The following is a 19,185-nucleotide window of genomic DNA, read 5'->3' as shown; positions in this document are numbered from 1 at the left end:
AAATTCACTAAATCATCATCATCATCATCATCATCATCATCATCATCATCATCCCTGACCTCTGGTCACATTGGCTTGAGTCCAACACGATCTGGATAGCCACAAATTTCCAACCCATTGTTTATAAAATTCTAGAAAATACGGAGAAAGTATAGGAGATATTTTATTTCTTTTCATTATGATTACAAAAAACTGTATTATAAATGGAAGGGAGTTGTCATTTCTTATAGCCTAATCATGATAATGAAACTTGGTTAATGAAAAGATCTCCCATCTATCTATACCTACCTACCTACCAGAGTCCTTTCTCCCATCTTTCTTCAAATCATAAAGTTAAGTGAAACAATGCTGAATATTAGGGATGGAGAGATTTTATTCCCATGTGTTAAAATTTGGGGTTGCTTAAATTTGGGACGGTGAGTAGTAGTCTAGAAGCTTCTGCTTCTGGTCAGCCACATTTTGCCATGATGCTCCGATACAAAACTGTGCTTAATTTAACTAAAACTAATTTAAACAAGCAGCTTCAGTAAGCATAGTTTGAAGTTGTCTGTTTGAAACCAACCCTAGCTAATGTTGACCACCGTTTGTAAGTCAGTGTGACATGACAAACAGTGGCTAAACAAAGGCCCAGGTGAAAGCTGCTGAACTCCTTCCCCTGGCTCTGTGAGAGAGGGAGTCAAATGTTTGCTATCACTCTTTAATGTTCATTTACGTGGCACTAGACTATGGTTTGTATAGTTAAAGCCATGGTTTTCCCGCTAGTGATGTATGGAAGTGAGAGCTGGACCATAAAGAAAGCTGATCGCCGAAGAATTGATGCTTTTGAATTATGGTGTTGGAGGAGACTCTTGAGAGTCCCATGGACTGCAAGAAGATCAAACCTATCCATTCTGAAGGAAATCAGCCCTGAGTGCTCACTGGAAGGACAGATCCTGAAGCTGAGGCTCCAAGACTTTGGCCACCTCATGAGAAGAGAAGACTCCCTGGAAATGACCCTGATGTTGGGAAAGATGGAGGGCACAAGGAGAAGGGAACGACAGAGGACGAGATGGTTGGACAGTGTTCTCGAAGCTACCAGCATGAGTTTGACCGAACTGCGGGAGGCAGTGGAAGACAGGAGTGCCTGGCGTGCTCTGGTCCAGGGGGTCATGAAGAGTCGGACACGACTAAACAACAACAACAACAACAGGTGCCCAAGATGTCAGTTCTCAATTCTAGCACATTAGTGTTTGTATTTCACATGCCAAGTCCCAAATCAATATTTCAGGAATTTCCTGTGGTGCTGATGTGTTGCTTTGCAAACATAAGCCTCCTTTAAAATCCATAAAGAATATGGGATACCTTAATTGGTTACTAGGGACGCAGGTGGCGCTGTGGTCTAAACCACAGAGCCGAGGGCTTGCCGATCAGAAGGTCGGCGGTTCGAATCCCCGCGACGGGGTGAGCTCCTGTTGTTCGGTCCCTGCTCCTGCCCACCTAGCAGTTCAAAAACACCTCAAAGTGCAAGTAGATAAATAGGTACCACTCCGGCGGGAAGGTAAATGGCGTTTCCGTGCGCTGCTCTGGTTCGCCAGAAGCAGCTTAGTCATGCTGGCCACACGACCCAGAAACTGCAGACAAACACTGGCTCCCTTGGCCTATAGAGCGAGATGAGCGCGCAACCCCAGAGTCATCTGTGACTGGAACCTAATGGTCAGGGGTACTTTTAGCTTTACCTTTAATTGGCTACTATGCCTGAAAAGTCTATTGTTGCTTCTTTTACTTGTTGAAGGCCCTTGGGTCCAGCATAGATACTTTCCCTTCTTGCTGATCAGAAAACACCTGAAAGTTATTAGGTAATTCCTGATTTAATAATTAGTCAGGCATCGACTACACAACTCTTTTTATAAAACTACTTCCTATTAGAGCAGTGTCTGATAATCTAAAAGCATTGTCAGTACATCAGGAAGAACATGAAAAAAAAATCATATAACCTCTAGAAATTATGGAAGGAACCCACTAGTTTGATGTAATTTCTGACCAAAAGTCTCCAAATGGGGTAGCTTATTGCTGTAAGATAGGTAGGCAACACATCTGTTGTGAATCATAGTGAAAAGGTCTGCTTAGAAGTCAAGGAAACGTCTCCAGGGGAATGTGAATATTATTTCCCTCTAGGTTGCTGGAACTGACGACAGCCCTGCTGCTGGTGGCCATACTAAGATTTATAATGAATATTGCATTGCATGAATATCTATTCTGCCTAGGATAATGAATCTGAGGTGTCACAAAACACCTCCGATTTTGTACTGTTGGAAGAGGAGCTGTAAGCCTGAAGGTCTGTGCCAAGAACCTATTTTTCTTGAACTTTTCCAGGAAGTTTTATTTCTGGGACATTAAACAGTAAGTTCTTCCATGTTTGCCTTCACACTAGCTTGAAAAGCAGTGAAATCCAGCCAAACGTGGCTTCAAAAAAACAACAACAACTGTGGCAGTATTTCTTTATAATCCACAGCATGGCACACCACACTTCTGTGGGATGTGAAACACAGAGCAATCAAGTACAACATCCCTAGAGTGGACATAAAAAGGGGATGTCTAGACCAGTCAGTCAGAACATCCTGTTTCCTCCTAAGCTGGGACAGACTTCCTCTACGTGTGACCAGAGGTGGGCATGACCTCACCTATGCAGGTAACAAAATACCTCAGCAGAGGCCACCATCTCTCTCTCTCTCTCTGACTACATTCGTCGAAGAAGCAACATCTGCTTAGCCTAAGATGCTCTCGGACTATCTCTTTATGGGATAGATTCCAGGTATATTACTATTGTAACTTAATTCTGCCTTCTGGGATCCATCTGTGAAGAGAATGTGAGTGAGTAAACTCTTTTTATACTTTTATAGAAGACTGTTGCGTCTATTACTTTTATGAGGGACTAAAGGGGAAATTATGGGACACGGGTGGTGCTGTGGTCTAAACCACTGAGCCTAGGGCTTGCTGATCAGAAAGTCGGCGGTTCAAATCCCCACGATGGGGTGAGCTCCTGTTGTTCGGTCCCTGCTCCTGCCAACCTAGCAGTTTGAAAGCACGTCAAAGTGCAAGTAGATAAATAGGTACCACTCCGGCGGGAAGGTAAACGGCATTTCCATATGCTGCTCTGGTTCTCCAGAAGCAGCTTAGTCATGGTGGCCAAATGACCCAGAAGCTTTCTACGGACAAATGCAGGCTGCCTCAGCCAGTAAAGGGAGATGAGTGCTGCAACCCCAGAGTCGTCCACGGCTGGAATTAACTGTCAGGGGTCCTTTACCTTTACCTTTAAAGGGGAAATTATCAGGTAACTTATTTTAGAGGCTTTAGCAAGCCTAATCAAACGCATCCGCTGTGCAAGTTTAAAAAGGGGAATGTTACTCTGCTAAACTGTAGAACTTGTTAACACAAGTTGGAAAGGATATAATTAAACAATATATCCTCTCCTGCCTCCCTAAAAATTCCCACAAATTCTTTGTTATCTTGATGAATTGCCCCCTCCTTTAGAATTTCCCCTCTCTCCCGACACTTCTTGTCCAGAATGAGATCTGGCGCAGATCTTTCCCACAAAAAGACCCGATCCCTCCCAATAATTAGCTGGTTTCGGTATCCAGTAGTTTCTTAGTACAGAATAGAATATACTTCTTATCGAGTTCAGTTTCCCCCGCTTCCTTCGTCTACAGGTGCTGAAAGAGCATGCATTTGTATTTCCTTGCATAGCTTTGAGCGCTGCATAGCTATGGAATTGGCTTAGGGATGTGTAAACAAAAATAAACAGCCTCTTGCTAAGGCTTATACCCTGGCCCCAACATTTTAAATGGCAGTGAAGCTACTTTCACCTACAGTTTGAATGCAACATCTAAGAGCTGTTGTAAGACAACTGGACTCATTATTGTCCTGTGAAGAACTCTGAATACTGGATCCAACATTTGTGGAAGAACTGGAAATCTCTGTGCCCCCTCCCCCCTGTATAGTCCTCCTTGGGTGGCACAGAATTAGGACCCCCCCCCCCCCCGTCCCGATGCCTTTTTGTCATCAGGCAATGGTTCAAAGGAGAAATCTTGACTCTGACATAAATCACTTTCATGCTCATGTTATTTGAAAATGTGTTGTCTGGATATTTCTAGTTATCATAAGATAGGGAATGATGAAATTGTGGTTCAGCATGAGGACTTCATGTTCTCTAACCAACTCTGTACATTATTCCACATAAGGGCTGTCAACATAATAACTTCTGAGCACCACAGAGCTCTGCGGCAACTCTCCTCAGGACTGAGTGGATACAAATTTAATTCCCTTTCCTCAGAAACAAAGTGTGTATAGTTGATGCACTCGCAAGCTTCAATCTCACCTCAAATACATTGATCGAACAGCGCCAGAAACAAATTCTTAAAATGGCAGCCCTAAAATGTGGGATAAGGAACACAAGTGGCACTGTGGGTTAAACCACAGAGCCTAGAACTTGCCGATCAGAAGGTCGGTGGTTCGAATCTCCGCAACGGGGTGAGCTCCCTTTGCTCGGTCCCTGCTCCTGCCAACCTAGCAGTTTGAAAGCACACCAATGCAAGTAGATAAATAGGTACCACACCGGCGGGAAGGTAAATGGCGTTTCCGTGCACTGTTCTGGTTTGCCAGAAGCGGCTTAGTCCTGCTGGCCACATGACCCGGAAGCTGTACGCCGGCTCCCTCGGCCAATAAAGCGAGATGAGCGCCGCAATCCCAGAGTCAGTCACAACTGGACCTAAGGGTCAGGGGTCCCTTTACCTTAAAATGTGGGATGGGTACTCTAGGCAGAGGACTAACATCCCTCATATTTTTTAACACCCATTTGCCACTTCATCCCAAATTATGAGAGCGCCTTTCAGTCTTGGATTTCTTTCTCCAATGGTTCCAAAGCTGATTCCTCCTGACCCTTATTCCTGTTCTGGAGAAACGAAGGAGACCATACTCTGTGCTTAGCTATCCTTATAATACAATTCTTTCTGTACTGGGGTCAGTTTCAACTGGATCTGTGTGGATTCCAACTATCACATTGCGCCCACTGCCAAAGCCTTCGCTTACAAAGTTGCTTTAAGAGACACAGCCCAGTCACTGTGGGCTTTTGGCAAGAACTGCTGGCAAGCAGGCCTCCTCTCGCCTGGGTATATTTCTGCAAAAGCCCTGTTTGTGCCACAAAACTCTGCAGCCCATGCCAATGGATGTAAGCATACGTTTGGAAGGCGACTTCTTTCAAAGAACAAACAAAACCACTGCAACCTAAAGAGAATCTCTTGAAGATGGAAACACCAGAAAGCACACAAATGCTAGAGGGACGCTTGAATGGTAGAGGACTCTGGAAATTTCCACGGCCGGCATGTACGTGCACAGTTCCCATTGACCATGAGGATGAATTATCAGTGGCTAAAGCTATCATCAGGGACGTGGGTGATGCTATAGGTTAAACCACAGAGCCTAGGACTTGCCAATCAGAAAGGGTGAGCTCCCATTGCTCAGTCCTTGCTCCTGCCAACCTAGCAGTTCAAAAGCATGCCAGTGCAAGTAGATAAATAGGTACCACTCTGGCGGGAAGGTAAACGGCGTTTCCATGCGCTGTTCTGGTTCACCAGAAGCGGCTTAGTCATGCTGGCCACATGACCCGGAAGCTGTGCGCTGGCTCCCTCGGCCAATAAAGCAAGATGAGCGCCACAACCCCAGAGTCGGTCACGACTGGACCTAATGGTCAGGGGTCCCTTTACCTTTACCTTAAAGCTATCACTGCTAAATAGAACATCCATGTTCAGAGCCAGTGTGCATCTAAACATTGGGAAACAAAGTGCTTAGATAGGCTGTTGCTTTCATATCCTGTCTGGCCTGTGGGCTTAATGGAGAAATCTGCCTGGGAAAGAGGGTTCTGCATCAGAAAGAACATTTGGCTGTTGCCTCCAGCATGACTCTGCTTATCTTCTGATATACCGTATTTTTCCGTGTATAAAACACCCCCATGTATAAGACGACTCCTATTTTTTGGGACTCCAAATTAAGGAAATGGGGGGGGGGGAGATTGCCCAGAGTTGTTGACCTTCTTTTGGGGAAAATTGTCCAGAGTTGTTGAGCTTTTATTGTGGGGGATTGCGGCCAATTGCTCACCCACCCGACTGCCACTGCCAATCGCACACCTCGCTGAAGCCCCCAATTGTCTGCCCACTCACCGCCAACAGCCGCCAATCGCCCGCCCACTTGCCACACCAACAGCCAATCATCAGCAGGCGTTGCCACAGCCACCAATCACCCGCCCAAACGCTGCTTACAATCTCCTGCTCGCGGCCGCCACAAATTGCACGTCCCCACTCTGCACGATCAGTGTATAAGACGAGCCCCTATTTTTCACAATTCATTATAATAAAAAAAAAAATCCTTGTCTTATACACGGAAAAATACGGTATGTACTTTTGTAGCTCAGTTTGCACACAGCATATAGCAGCAGCAATATATACACGGACATATAGAGGAAAAGAGATGACTGCAGAAACTTTGTCTGCAGACTTTAACAATGGCTTCCTTATTTCAAAAACCGAAGAACAGGAATGTACACAGTGGGAGAATTGCCGTACACTCTCTCTAAAAATCAGACACAGTAGCCAACCCAGGTGGTCTTCATCTTAAGCCATACAGAACCCAGGGAGAGCGTTGCAGCTGTTTCCAGTTCACTGTCATCTTAATCATCATTGTGCGTGTCCTCCTCCACCACTTCGTGCATTAAGACTTTCCATCACTGTCTAACAAATCTTCTGCAGTAAGCAGCATGTAATAATTGCCAGGGGAGCTCTCTTGGTTGCTCCATACCGACCTCACGCTTATGAGGTCACCTGGTCAACCGAAGTATTTATTTTGATATAGATGGGAGAACTAGGCCTGACATCCCTGCTTAATCATGCTAATCACTGTAGGAAAGAGCTCAAGATTGGAAATGGCTTGGGAAGGGCTTTGCACTTTGCTTCTCCATCAGACTGCCCGGGGGGTGAGGGGGGTGGACCGTGTCATGTTGTTATCTGTCTCCACAACCTCTCCATCACCACCACCTGCTGGGAATAGGAATATCTGATTTTTGACTATAATTCCTGTGCTGCATTGCAGACGGACTCAAAGGCAATTTGGTTTGCCAGTTGCAATGGATTTTGTTAAGGGAGAAGCTCATCGTTCAGCAGGCGTGTTCTGCCATTGACAGGCCCTGTGCCAATTGGGGGAAGGAAGTTTTAGTTGTGATGGCAGATTACAGTTAATAGCTTGTCTGTTCAGCCTGCGGCAACCGTGGCTGAGGGCGCTGGCCCTCTTAAAAACATGAAAACCTACACTCTCTAGTATGGCCTCAAACGAAGGAACAGCAGCAAAATAATAATAATATACAAGTCGTACCAAAGTCTAGAATGCTTATTTCTCAATATTCTCAATATGCACAATACGGTGAACTGTGTTCTAAGGTGCTGTCCAGGAATGAAAGCAGTACATTAATGAGCTTTCCAGAGAATCATTGTATTGCACCAAAAATAAAAATGGATAGCTGCCTTGGAATCCAAATCTCCTCCCTCCCCAAGTTAGTGCTTTTTGCAGGGATACTGCTTTCCCCAGCTTTCAAAAACAGCAGTGTTTTGATGCTTAGAAAATGTGAATCTCCTTCCAGCCTCACCCACCCTCAGTGAGATGAATACTGGTAGAACAACAAATTCAAAGTTTTATCGTCCGTTTTGTGGTATTTATTTAGTATTAAAGTACCCTGCAGTAAAACCTTTCTGCCCTTCCGTGTATGTAGCATGCTGGAAAGGGGTGTGTGTGTGTGTGTGTGTGTGTGTGGTGTGTGTGTGGTTTGAGGGGGGGGGGAAATGCTGTAAATTGCTTGCTAGATAGGCTTGCACTTTTGCTATGCAAGTGACTGGCCTACAAACAAGATTTTAGCAGGTTCTCTTTTGAACAACTCTGACTATTTAATTAATCTTCAAGCCATTAACCATTCATTTAAAATGCCACTTACGAAATCTTCATTTTGCACATTATCAGCTGGTTTGCAAATAGCTATCCATGAGCAGAGGCGTAATGATCTCCCCCTCCCATTCTTAGAGCTTACTAAGCTCATAGTCAATTTTGGCTTCTTAATTACCCACACACATATTAGCATTTAAAATTAAATGGCAGATTTTTTTTAAAAAAAATATTATATGCCCCCGCGCAAAAAAAGTTAACATTCTTATTACTGTGCTGCCTGTTAAAGGAACCACAACCCACTTTTGGTTAAAGGGTACTTTGGCACTTTCCCCACAACAAATACCGTATTTTCCTGTGTATAACATGACCCCTATTTTGGGGGACACAAATTTATGAAAATTGGGAAGATGATCCCCACGTGTAAGACGACCCCCGTCTTTTAACATTATTTTAAAGTAAAAAAACCTAGTCTTCTACCCGAAAAAGTACAGTATATATAAAGGGGGGGGGGCACATTGTGGAGTAGGGTAACATTGATTTAAGAAGAAAACAACTCCCTGTTCAGAAATGGATTTGAATCAGAGTCCTGTTCAGGCTTGCATTTAGTGGCTCAACTTGGGCACCACATCAAACCAAATGTAAGAAAGCTATAGTTTGGCATTAGATTAGATTGACAAACCATAGTCTGCAGCCAGACAACAAACCATAAACAGTAGGGCTGGCCCAACGCATTTTGCCGCTATTAGCAAAACGACCCAATGACCTCCAACCAGATCTGAGGCCCTGCCCCTGCGCCGCTGCAGCCTCACCACTGCAACTGTGTCCTTACCTGTGGCTGCACCCTGTTGGCTATTTGCAGTATGGTAGTGCTGCAGAGAGCTTGCTGGGGAGACCATGCATTAAAAAGGGACTCAAAAATAACTCAAACAAGGTTTTAATACGAAAAACAAAAACTCCATTTACACTAAATACATCAACAACAAACCAGACCCAACCACCACCCCACCCCCAGGGGATTGGGAGAGCTAGGTGCTGCTGACACATCTTAATCAATACAACTTAGCAGCAGCTGCTATGTTTCACAGCTGGAAAGCTGGGTCTCGCTATCTTAGAATCATAGAATCACAGAATCATAGAGTTGGAAGAGACCACAAGGGCCATCGAGTCCAACCCCTTGCCAAGCAGGAAACACCATCAGAGCACTCCTGACATATGGTTGTCAAGCCTCTGCTTAAAGACCTCCAAAGTTCTTGCTCTAGCCCCTTAAAGACATACACATCGGGTGGAACAATGATGAACCTTTACATTTAAAGAAACCATTCAACACACCCGTGTCACAACGCAGTGGCAAGGGCTCAGCAACAAGGGCAACGGCGCTGGGTTGTTGCTGCGGGAAGCAACAGCAGGGCTGGCTGTGGAGCACTGGCGGGGAATCGATACGCCACCTGAGGCAAATGGCTTCCCTGGCCCACCCCGGAGAAATAGAAGCCATCGTTCGAAGTGCCTTTGCATCATTTTCTTGTAAATTCTTTACTTCAAACTATAGGTTGGGATCAAAACTATGGTTAGCAGAAACCATGATTTTGAAGTAATGTCTGAACTGAGCCACTGTATGGTTTTAAGTTAGGTACAATGATGATTATTTTCCCAGTGTTGCCAATGCTAGAATTCCAGCCGGAGGGGTAATATTCACAACTGTACATTTTCTATGCTGGCAGAAACAAACACAATGCTATAGTAAGAGGCTTTTTTTGTGCTGCTCAGCCTTTAATTTTTCTGACGTGAAAAATGAAAGACCGCACTCATTACTTCCTACGTCACCTTCCAACCAAAAAAACCTGCATCAGAAAAACGTGGGAAATGCAGTTGGTTAACAACGATGACCATTCAAACATTGCATTTTACCCACTTTCCCCTAGTCAAGTATCAATATCCATCAATAAACCACAAAGCCTAGGACTTGCCGATCAGAAGGTCGGGGGTTCGAATCCCTGCAACGGGGTGAGCTCCCGTTGCTCAGTCCCTGCTCCTGCCAACCTAGCAGTTCAAAAGCACGTCAAGTGCAAGTAGATAAATAGGTACCACTCTGGCTGGAAGGTAAACGGTGTTTCCGTGCGCTGCTCTGGTTCGCCAGAAGCGGCTTAGTCATGCTGGCCACATGACCCGGAAGCTGTACGCCAACTCCCTCGGCCAATAAAGCGAGATGAGCACCGCAACCCCAGAGGCGGTCACGACTGGACCTAATAGTCAGGGGTCCCTTTACCTTTACCTTAACTGTGAATTTTACAGTCTGCAAATCATCCTCCAGTTACGACAGGAGAGATTAACACCATACTGGTAAACATACGGTTTTAGCCCTTGCATTTGGGATTATTTCTTGGTTTTTGATGTATAGAAAGGCTTCTAATTATTGGAACAGCTTTGACAGTAATGTTCTTTAATGAGTAGGACTTTAAAAAGGGGGACTTTGTAGAGGGAGCTACGACTAGCTGTACGTCAGTATGAGGCACACTGATCAAGCCACAGAGATCTTTCATTATAAGATGCCTCATAATTTTATAAAATCATTAAAGGGATGATAATACATTTTTCACCGGGGAAAATAAGTGATTGCATGAGTTTTAATTCAATCCTCTATGGTAATGGCCCATGACTGGAATTCTAAGACTGAAATGAAGTAATCTGGGTTCTGTTTGTTGAAGGTAAACAACTAAATGCAGGAGCTGTGCACAGACCCCCCCCCCCATCTATTCTGATTCGTGGCCTCAGTTGGTAAATCTGGATTGGACCTGATTCGGACTGGACTGGTCTGGACCCGATCCTATTTGCCCTGGATCATGATCCGGAAAATACAAATCTCTAGAAATCCCGTTGAATTGCATAGCCAAACCAAAATGGCAATAACCTTCTTGTTGTTGCCCCCCCCCCACACACACATACGAGCAGGGAGAAATAATATAAGTAAAGGTAAAGGGACCCCTGACCATTAGGTCCAGTCGTGACTGACTCTGGGATTGCGGTGCTCATCTCGCTTTATTGGCCGAGGGAGCCGGCGTACAGCTTCCGGGTCATGTGGCCAGCATGACTAAGCACCATATTTCAAAAAGTGAAATTTCCTTCCTTCATCTTGGTCTGGTGGACTTGACCTTCTGAGGGGATGACGCCCACCCACAGACCGGCTGTGGGTGGCTATTTCCAGGTGGCAAGCCATCTGCAATTCTTGAGGCCGCTACATATCTTGCTGTCTGGAGGCCTGCAGTGGTACCGTAGCGGCCATATGAGGCAGCCTATACAGTCATACCTTGGATTACAGACGCTTCAGGTTGTGCGTTTTCGGGTTGTACACCGCACCGAACCCGGAAGTACCGGAACGGGTTACTTCTAGGTTTTGGCGCTCACGCATGCACAGAAACACTAAATTGCACTTTGCGCATGCGCAGAAGCGCCAAATCGTGACCCACGCATGCGCAGATGCGGCGCTGCAGGTTGCGAACGCAACCTGAGCGTCCTCTGCATGTGGCCACTGTTACAAGTGCACATTGTAGTTGCCCATTATTTTTAATTTTCTCAGAGAGAAGAGTCTTCTTTTCGGTATCAGCCTTCATTTCCAAAGGAACCATTTGCGAACAATTTATGGCTGGGGTTCGGATTTATAGGAAACATTGAACATGGTCAAGTCTTCTAAGAGATCTAGGGCACCACAAAAAACAGCAATCTTACGAATAAAATTGTTCTCCTGGTACAGCGGGCTCCCATAGACAGGCACGAGCAATAGCATGCATATAGATATCAAGCTTTTGAAAGTTCAGGGGGTTGGTAAAATAAATAAATAAAGCAACCTGGGGGTTCACAGCCTGAGATTCTGCTAGAAAGAAAATGCCCTGATAAACCCTGGCTTTTCATTCACACCATTACTTTATGATAATACACTCAGCCCGTTCTCATCCTCTAGCGTAGCCTAGCAGGTGTTACGAAGCACAGCAGTAAAGTTTCTTGAAGTTCCTAGATTGGAAGTATTGATGCAGATTAATAGAATGAGACCACGGTTGAACCACATAGCATTATTGGGGTCACCGACTATAGCTTCTTTTAATTGTCAGTGCTGCTTTTAAGATGCTTAACTGCAATATATTATCCTAATGATCAGTCAGGATGCTAGGTCCATAAATAACATATATACAAATATTGGGTATGAATCATGTAATGTTTGATTGACTCTGTATGCTGCCTCATAACATAAAAGTTATTTAGTGAGCTTACAATGCTGTTGGATTCAGTATGGGATTTCGGTGGCCATTTCTGATTTAATGATTACACTATAAACATATATAGATAGATGATAGATAGAAAGATAGATAGATAGATGATAGATAGATGATAGATAGATGATAGATACATGATAGATAGATGATAGATAGATAGATAGACAGATAGATAGATGATAGATAGATAGATAGATAGATAGATAGATAGATAGATCCTGTTAACCTCAGGATAACATATATTCTTATCCTGTTAACCTCAGGAACTATTAATATCTGGTCCAATAGTTAGTTCTGAACCTCTTTCCAATTTCGCACATGAGTAGGCAAACTAAGGCCCGGGGGCCAGATGCGGTCCAATCGCCTTCTCAATCCGGCCCGCAGATGGTCCGGGAATCAGCATGTTTTTACATGAGTAGAATGTGTGCTTTTATTTAAAATGCACCTCTGGGTTATTTGTGAGGCATAGGAATTTGTTCATTCACCCCCCCCCCAAAAAAATATAGTCTGGCCCCCCACAAGGTCTGTGGGACAGTGGACCAGCCCCCTGCTGAAAAAGCTTGCTGACCCCTGCTTTAGCACATAAAGGAAGTTCTAAACTGGTATTGATTCCTGCAAAAGAGTCTTAAACGAATTAATCTATTCACAAGTCCATACTATTTACTGTCCCTTTAACCAAAAATAGGGCTAGTGATAGCGCTGACGAGCAAATTATACAAACCTTAGTAACAACCATTCCTTTTTACTCTTCCAGCATAGGTGCCAACGCCCTGGGGCCCTGGGTGCCCAAGCACTACCCATGAAGGGGCTAGGGACACACAAAATTCAGTGCCAGGGCCGTGCACAATGCATGGTACCCATGGCTCCGGGGACCCACGGTCGCAGGGCCAAACTGGCACTCCTGTCTTCTAATTTGTCTAGCTGTTTGCTTATACTTTCACATACTGCCGCCACCTCCAAGAGGTGTCACAATTTATTGTAACACACAGGAAGTCTAATCAAGCTCTCTTTTATTTTTATTTTGTATTATCAAATGCCAACTTTCAGAATCTCATGGTGACGGCTCCACAACTGTGCCTGCGAATCTGTGTTTTCTTGTTTAACTCATACGGGGGGTGGGGAATACTATATTTCTTATTGCTATCAACCTGGAAGCTTGACAGTAAGGATTAAAAATGGCTCCTCTCTCCCTACTTGGTTATTGGAAAGGCCCTGAAAGGTAATCTGTCTTGCAAAGCCACGCTTTACAGTCTGCATAAAAGTGCCGTGATTCTCAGTCCTCCCTCCGACTTAATTGAAAGCGCATAATATCACACAACAGGGGAAATGTAAACTGTAAGCATACATAGTAAATCACTGCATATGGTACAAAAGCTGGTTGCTAATGGCACCGAATGATCACAGGGGCCAAAAAGCACAATTTGAGCACACAAGTCTTTTATGCTGCAAAATAACAAGTTCTTCAGAGCAGGAAGCGGGAAGGAAGGAAAAAACCCACCTATTTGGTAGTGCCGCAATTGGATTGGAGTCAGGTCAATTCTGTCAATTTTGTGAAGTAGAAGCCTTTTAATAATGATTTCGATTTTACCATGACCTTGAGCAGTGGGACTAGAACTGGCGCAGATGTAAAGCGAATATAATGTTTGCACTTAAACAAATATTCCTAGATCATTCGGAATAACTCAGCCAACCCGAGTAAAATTGCAACAGTGCTGAAGCAAAGTTATAATCTGGATCTCTCCTCTTGTAAAAAGTGGATTTGGGAGTGGAAAAAGTTGAAGCTTAGCTCCTTGACATTCCGATCATAAACATTTCTACTGTTTAATTCCCCTACCTCATTACTTTGTCATAACATCACAGTTTGTGATGGTGCTGCCGTGCTACAGCCATTCGTGTACGCTATCCAAAGTGGTAAAATGCCCATGCAACAAACCTTGCAGAGAGGGCGTTAGACACAAAACCATCCTGCCCTCAGAGACTGTAGGAACCTAGTATGTTCCTGAATGTTCTGCCTTTTGAGGTCAAGCCTTCTTTATATTCCTTTTGGCACCTGCTAAAAGCATTTTTGGTTAGGCAAGCCCTCCCCAGATTCTTAGAAAGTTGAGGTTATCTTAAACTCTTTCAATATTTTAACTTTTGCATGTTTGTAAAGTATGGTTGTGATTCCCCCCCCCCTGATTTTACTGTTTTATCTTCTGCAAACTGCTTTGAGGATTTTTAACAACCAAGTGGTGTACAGTCGTACCTTGGTTCTCAAACAGAACCCGTTCCGGAAGTCCGTTCGACTTCTGTAAACGTTCGAAAACCACAACGCGGCTTCCGATTGGCTGCAGGAGCTTCCTGCACTCAACCGGAAGCCCCAGAAACCCTGTCGGATGTTTGGCTTCCAAAAAACATTTGCGAACTGGAACATTCACTTCCGGGTTGGCGGCGTTCGGGAGCCAAAACGTTTGAGTCGTAAGGCGTTCGACAACCAAGGTACGACTGTATAAATTTCATGACATAAACAAACAAACAACATGCTATTTTGTTACATCTGCAAATATTTGCAGATGCAATAATTTCCATGATATGAATCACTACCTCTCCACATGAGCAGGCTGATGAGACGGCTTGTTTATCCTCGCATACAGTCCTTCAAGGTGGTCCCTGTCCACTGGCACTGGAGGGCTGTCACATCCAAAGTTTTCTGACACAGGTGGAGAAGACGGCCTGTACACACTGGCAGGTGGATACATTTCTCGGAAGTGATTGACTTGTGCGTAATTGGGGTCTGTCTCGTCATCGTCAATATCAGGCGGAGGGCCCACGGGGCCAGGGGAATACTCGGCAAGCCCCCTGGCCTGCTTCTGCCGCAGCTCCTGATGTTTCGCACCGATCCTAGGAGACAAAACAAAAAAGTTTAGCGTTTGCATCAACATCTAGCAAAGCAAAGCATGCAACTTCTGGAGGCAACAGTTATTTTGCATAGACAACAAAAACCACAGCTAGAACCTTAGGAAACATCTCACGCTTTATAATCATGCTCCAGCATTTAACGCAACATAAATCAAGCAAGCACGCCAATCATAAATCCACCACAATTCGCAACAGATAAGCGCCCCATCGCCATCCAAGTACCGTATTTTTTGCTCTATAAGACTCACTTTTTCCCTCCTAAAAAGTAAGGGGAAATGTGTGTACGTCTTATGGAGCGAATGCAGGCTGCGCAGCAATACCAGAAGCCAGAACAGCAAGAGGGATCCCTGCTTTCGCTGCGCAGCGATCCCTCTTGCTGTTCTGGCTTCTGAGATTCAGAATATTTTTTTATTGTTTTCCTCCTCCAAAAACTAGGTGCGTCTTATGGTCTGGTGCGTCTTATAGAGTGGTATTTGCAACGTGGTGACCCATATCCTAACTGCACAAACATGCATTACTTTGAGGATTATGAAAAAGACATCTCTATAACAGGTCCATATTAAATGCCTGACGAAAAGTAACTTCTTCTTCTTCTTTCCATGTGAAATAACAGATAACGTTATCAGCGCCACTTCCTCTCATTTGTGAGAAGTGCAATAATGTGGGCATATAAATGCAAGGGGGGTTTGGTTGCCTGAAGAGTCAAAAAGACCAGAGTCAGTTCACTAGGGATTTTTGGACCCCCTCCCCCACTTAAGTGGGGGACATCATAATCATTATACAGAGGCTAGGGACAGAGTAAGACAGGGAAGAAATGAATAGAAGCCTGACAGAGATGAATTGGTACATATAAGTGAATTAAAGACTATTACTGGCAGTACTCCACTGTGATAAAGCCTTAAGTGGTATTACAAAATGCGGCAGCTAATCAGTGCCATTGTGTATTCTGCTGGGAATAGGAACGGTAAAAACATACCCAGGTATAATTTCAAACCTCGCCAAATTCAGATGATTCAACATTTGCTTTGCAACTGAAAACTTTAAACAAGGCGCTATTAATATGAAACTTAAATGTTCAGCTGCCACACTCCATAATTAAAGCAACGGAAAAGATCACAGCAGCAAGATGAGCCCTGGTACGCGGAGATCAGGGAATGAAAGGCAAGAGACGGATTAAAGCTCAGGAAAGCTGCCAATTAAAAAAAGCCAGGCTTTACCCACCATTATTAAATTCTGGAGAACAGAAGATGCTCCTGGAAGCAAGTAGGTGTAGAGGATGTATGAAAAGAATGGCGAGAGAATAATAAGTGTTTTTTTAAAGCATCAACTTTTGAAGTTGGAGGAAAATCAAGAACCAGTAAACGAGTAACTTTGGATGGCAAATTAGGGAAAAACACACACCAAGAATTAGGTAAACTAGGCAGAGAAGAGGGGAAATAGACACCTCTAGAAAATGAACACAAATGAGAAGGCATGAAGACATTAAAGCTTATACAACGCTTGCTACCCAGTAAATGTAAAATTATTATACCACAGTGTCTTTCACTAAGAATGATTGTGAGATCAGAGGACCTCTTCATATATTACAGGCTTTAGGTATATGCCAAGGACATATCTAAAATTGAAGATGCGGGCATCGTGTAAAAGAGGTTTGCAACCCATGTATCATCATACAGGCACACAAGGTTAGATAGCCTTGATCAGCTCCAGTTCTCTGTAAGTTGTACACTCAGTGCGAAACTTGGGTTTAGTGTTCTGTGAATAGCCAGAGTGCAAACTGCAAAACCTGATGGTTTTACACGACAGTTTCTCATTCAGTGCTGGGAAACTGGAGGCAAACACAGGTCCCTAACGCATGCAGAGACAGATAACCCCCTGTGTGCATTCGCCATACACAGGGATCCATAAATCTTGAGGGAAAGTGGAGTGGGGAAGAGAGAATCACAGTTTCTCAACAGCTAAATGTTAACTTTGATTGTGCAAATACATCATATCTGCAACAAAAATGCCGCCTCAAGGAAAGAAGTCTGGATCTTCTGTATTAAAGAAGTAATAGCAGCACTTTTTTATAAGGTCTTTCTAGACAAAATAAGTTTATCCCTTTAACCCATTTACTGCATTCCCTACCTTTAAACTTATAGACAAGTTCTTTCTTGAACACTTCAAAAATCTTAGCTATCCATTTTGCTCTTCCCTCCCCCTTCCTATCATCTTCATAGCCACCCGAGAACCCCTTATGGTAGCAGGATATCATGGCCCATCAGGATTTCGCATGGGCTGCAAGATTGTGCAGTATCTCCCCCAGTCCGCTAACGTTCTGCCCAGACACTGAGGTCCAGCGTCGAGGGCCTTCTGGCGGTTCCCTCGCTGCGAGAAGCCAAGTTACAGGGAACCAGGCAGAGGGCCTTCTCGGTAGTGGCGCCCGCCCTGTGGAACGCCCTCCCATCAGATGTCAAAGAGATAAACAACTACCTGACATTTAGAAGACATCTGAAGGCAGCCCTGTTCAGGGAAGTTTTTAATGTGTGATATTTTAATGTATTTTTAATCTTTGTTGTAAGCCGCCCAGTGTGGCTGGGGAAACCCAGCCAGATGGGTGGGGTACAAATAATAAATTATCATCATCATCATCATCATCATCATCATCATCATCATCATCTGCTTTGAAACTAGTTTCCAAGCCCTGCTTAATAAAGACCCCAAGTTATGTGGGATATCCAGCCTCATATAACCAACACGCTCAACTCTAATTAATACATTAAAGGGTTAAGACCACAGAGTAAGTTATCCTGCAAGGCTGAGCTAGGTCACCCCTCCTCACTTTGGAATGAAGCCTTCGTTCTTTCATTCAACCATGTGAACTCTACCAGCAAGGTGTAAACTGGGTGCTCGAAGCTTAGACCATGCGGCTTAAGTAAGCCACATTTGTGTTTATATACCAATAATTTAGAAACTCTTGCCATTTTGGAATCTAAGTTATGCTGCCTATATTTTCTTGCTATGTGGAAAAACACATGAATCTGACCTTTGGAGGGCTTGTAAGTAAACCACATTTAACTTACCAAACGTGTGGTCTCTTTCTACGCTAAGGGAACTTTGGAAGCGACTTAGAAGGGGATGTTTTAAAGGTCGAACAGCCTGCATTTCCATGCTTTACTTTACAATATATATACGATATATGATATCTTTATTGTCATTGTTCCATGCAGAACAATGAAATTGAAAAACTACATAAAACTACATAAAACCTACATTAAACTACTACAAAACTACATAAAACATTCAAAACCCCCTAAAAACTCTGAAACCCCATTTTAAAATACACTATACTATAAAATACACTATACTATAGAGACCCCTTATGCTGTGTTTAGAACCAGAATTCCATTTGCGTAGAAACTGTTTCTCAGGTGGCTAGTCCTGGCCTTTATAACCCTGTACCTTCTTCCAGAAGGCAGAAGCTGAAAGAGATAATTTCCGGGGTGCGTACTATCCTGTGGTATCTCTGCAGCTTTCTTATGGCACCTGGCAGCATAGATTTGATCTAAGGTGGGAAAATGCACCCAATTATTCTCTCTACTGTCTTTACAACCCTGGATAGCATTGTTTTTTCCCTGGCCGTGCAGCTCCCAAACCACACACACAGACCATAAGTTAATACGCTCTCCTCAGTGCAATGGTTTGCTGCATGGTTTGTGATTTTAAATCTCTGATGGGCTTCTCCCACCAAATAATATCTGACCCAAACCTGGTTCTAGGGCATTCTCCTTTTATGACGCCATACTACATTTCCCCGTTTACCAAAACCCAACAAGTTAGCCCTAACCGATGGTTAAGGGCTGGTGCCAAAATAAGGGCAGATGGGGCTGGCTTGCTGAAGGGAGTGGTTTGGAAAGAAAACCCATTATCTATTTCTGATCCTTTAATCATGAGCATAAACACCCTATCTGCAATCACTGTAATGCCCCTATACAGAATGCTTATTGTTAAATGGAGGCAAGAACAAGCCTCTAGGATGGTGGGGGGGGGGGTTGGGGTTTGGGTTTTTTTGCATTCTTCAGATGCA

At 44.0% G+C, this 19,185-nt stretch overlaps 1 protein-coding gene across 3 annotated transcripts in view; it reads right to left on the bottom strand.

The window, feature by feature from the left end:
- The window catches only part of PARD3B (par-3 family cell polarity regulator beta), a 616,930-nt gene that overhangs the window by 156,615 nt on the left and 441,130 nt on the right, over positions 1-19,185 (bottom strand). For all 3 annotated transcript variants that reach the window (XM_083705169.1, XM_083705171.1, XM_083705170.1), the window contains one exon: positions 14,805-15,101. In XM_083705169.1, the coding sequence (XP_083561295.1) occupies positions 14,805-15,101 (297 nt within the window). The remainder of the gene's footprint in view (positions 1-14,804; positions 15,102-19,185) is intronic.

This window comes from Podarcis gaigeae, assembly GCF_964106915.1.
Source record: "Podarcis gaigeae genome assembly, chromosome: 1".
NCBI classification, from domain to species: Eukaryota; Metazoa; Chordata; class Lepidosauria; order Squamata; family Lacertidae; genus Podarcis; species Podarcis gaigeae.
This window is presented reverse-complemented; position numbering and strand designations above follow the sequence as displayed.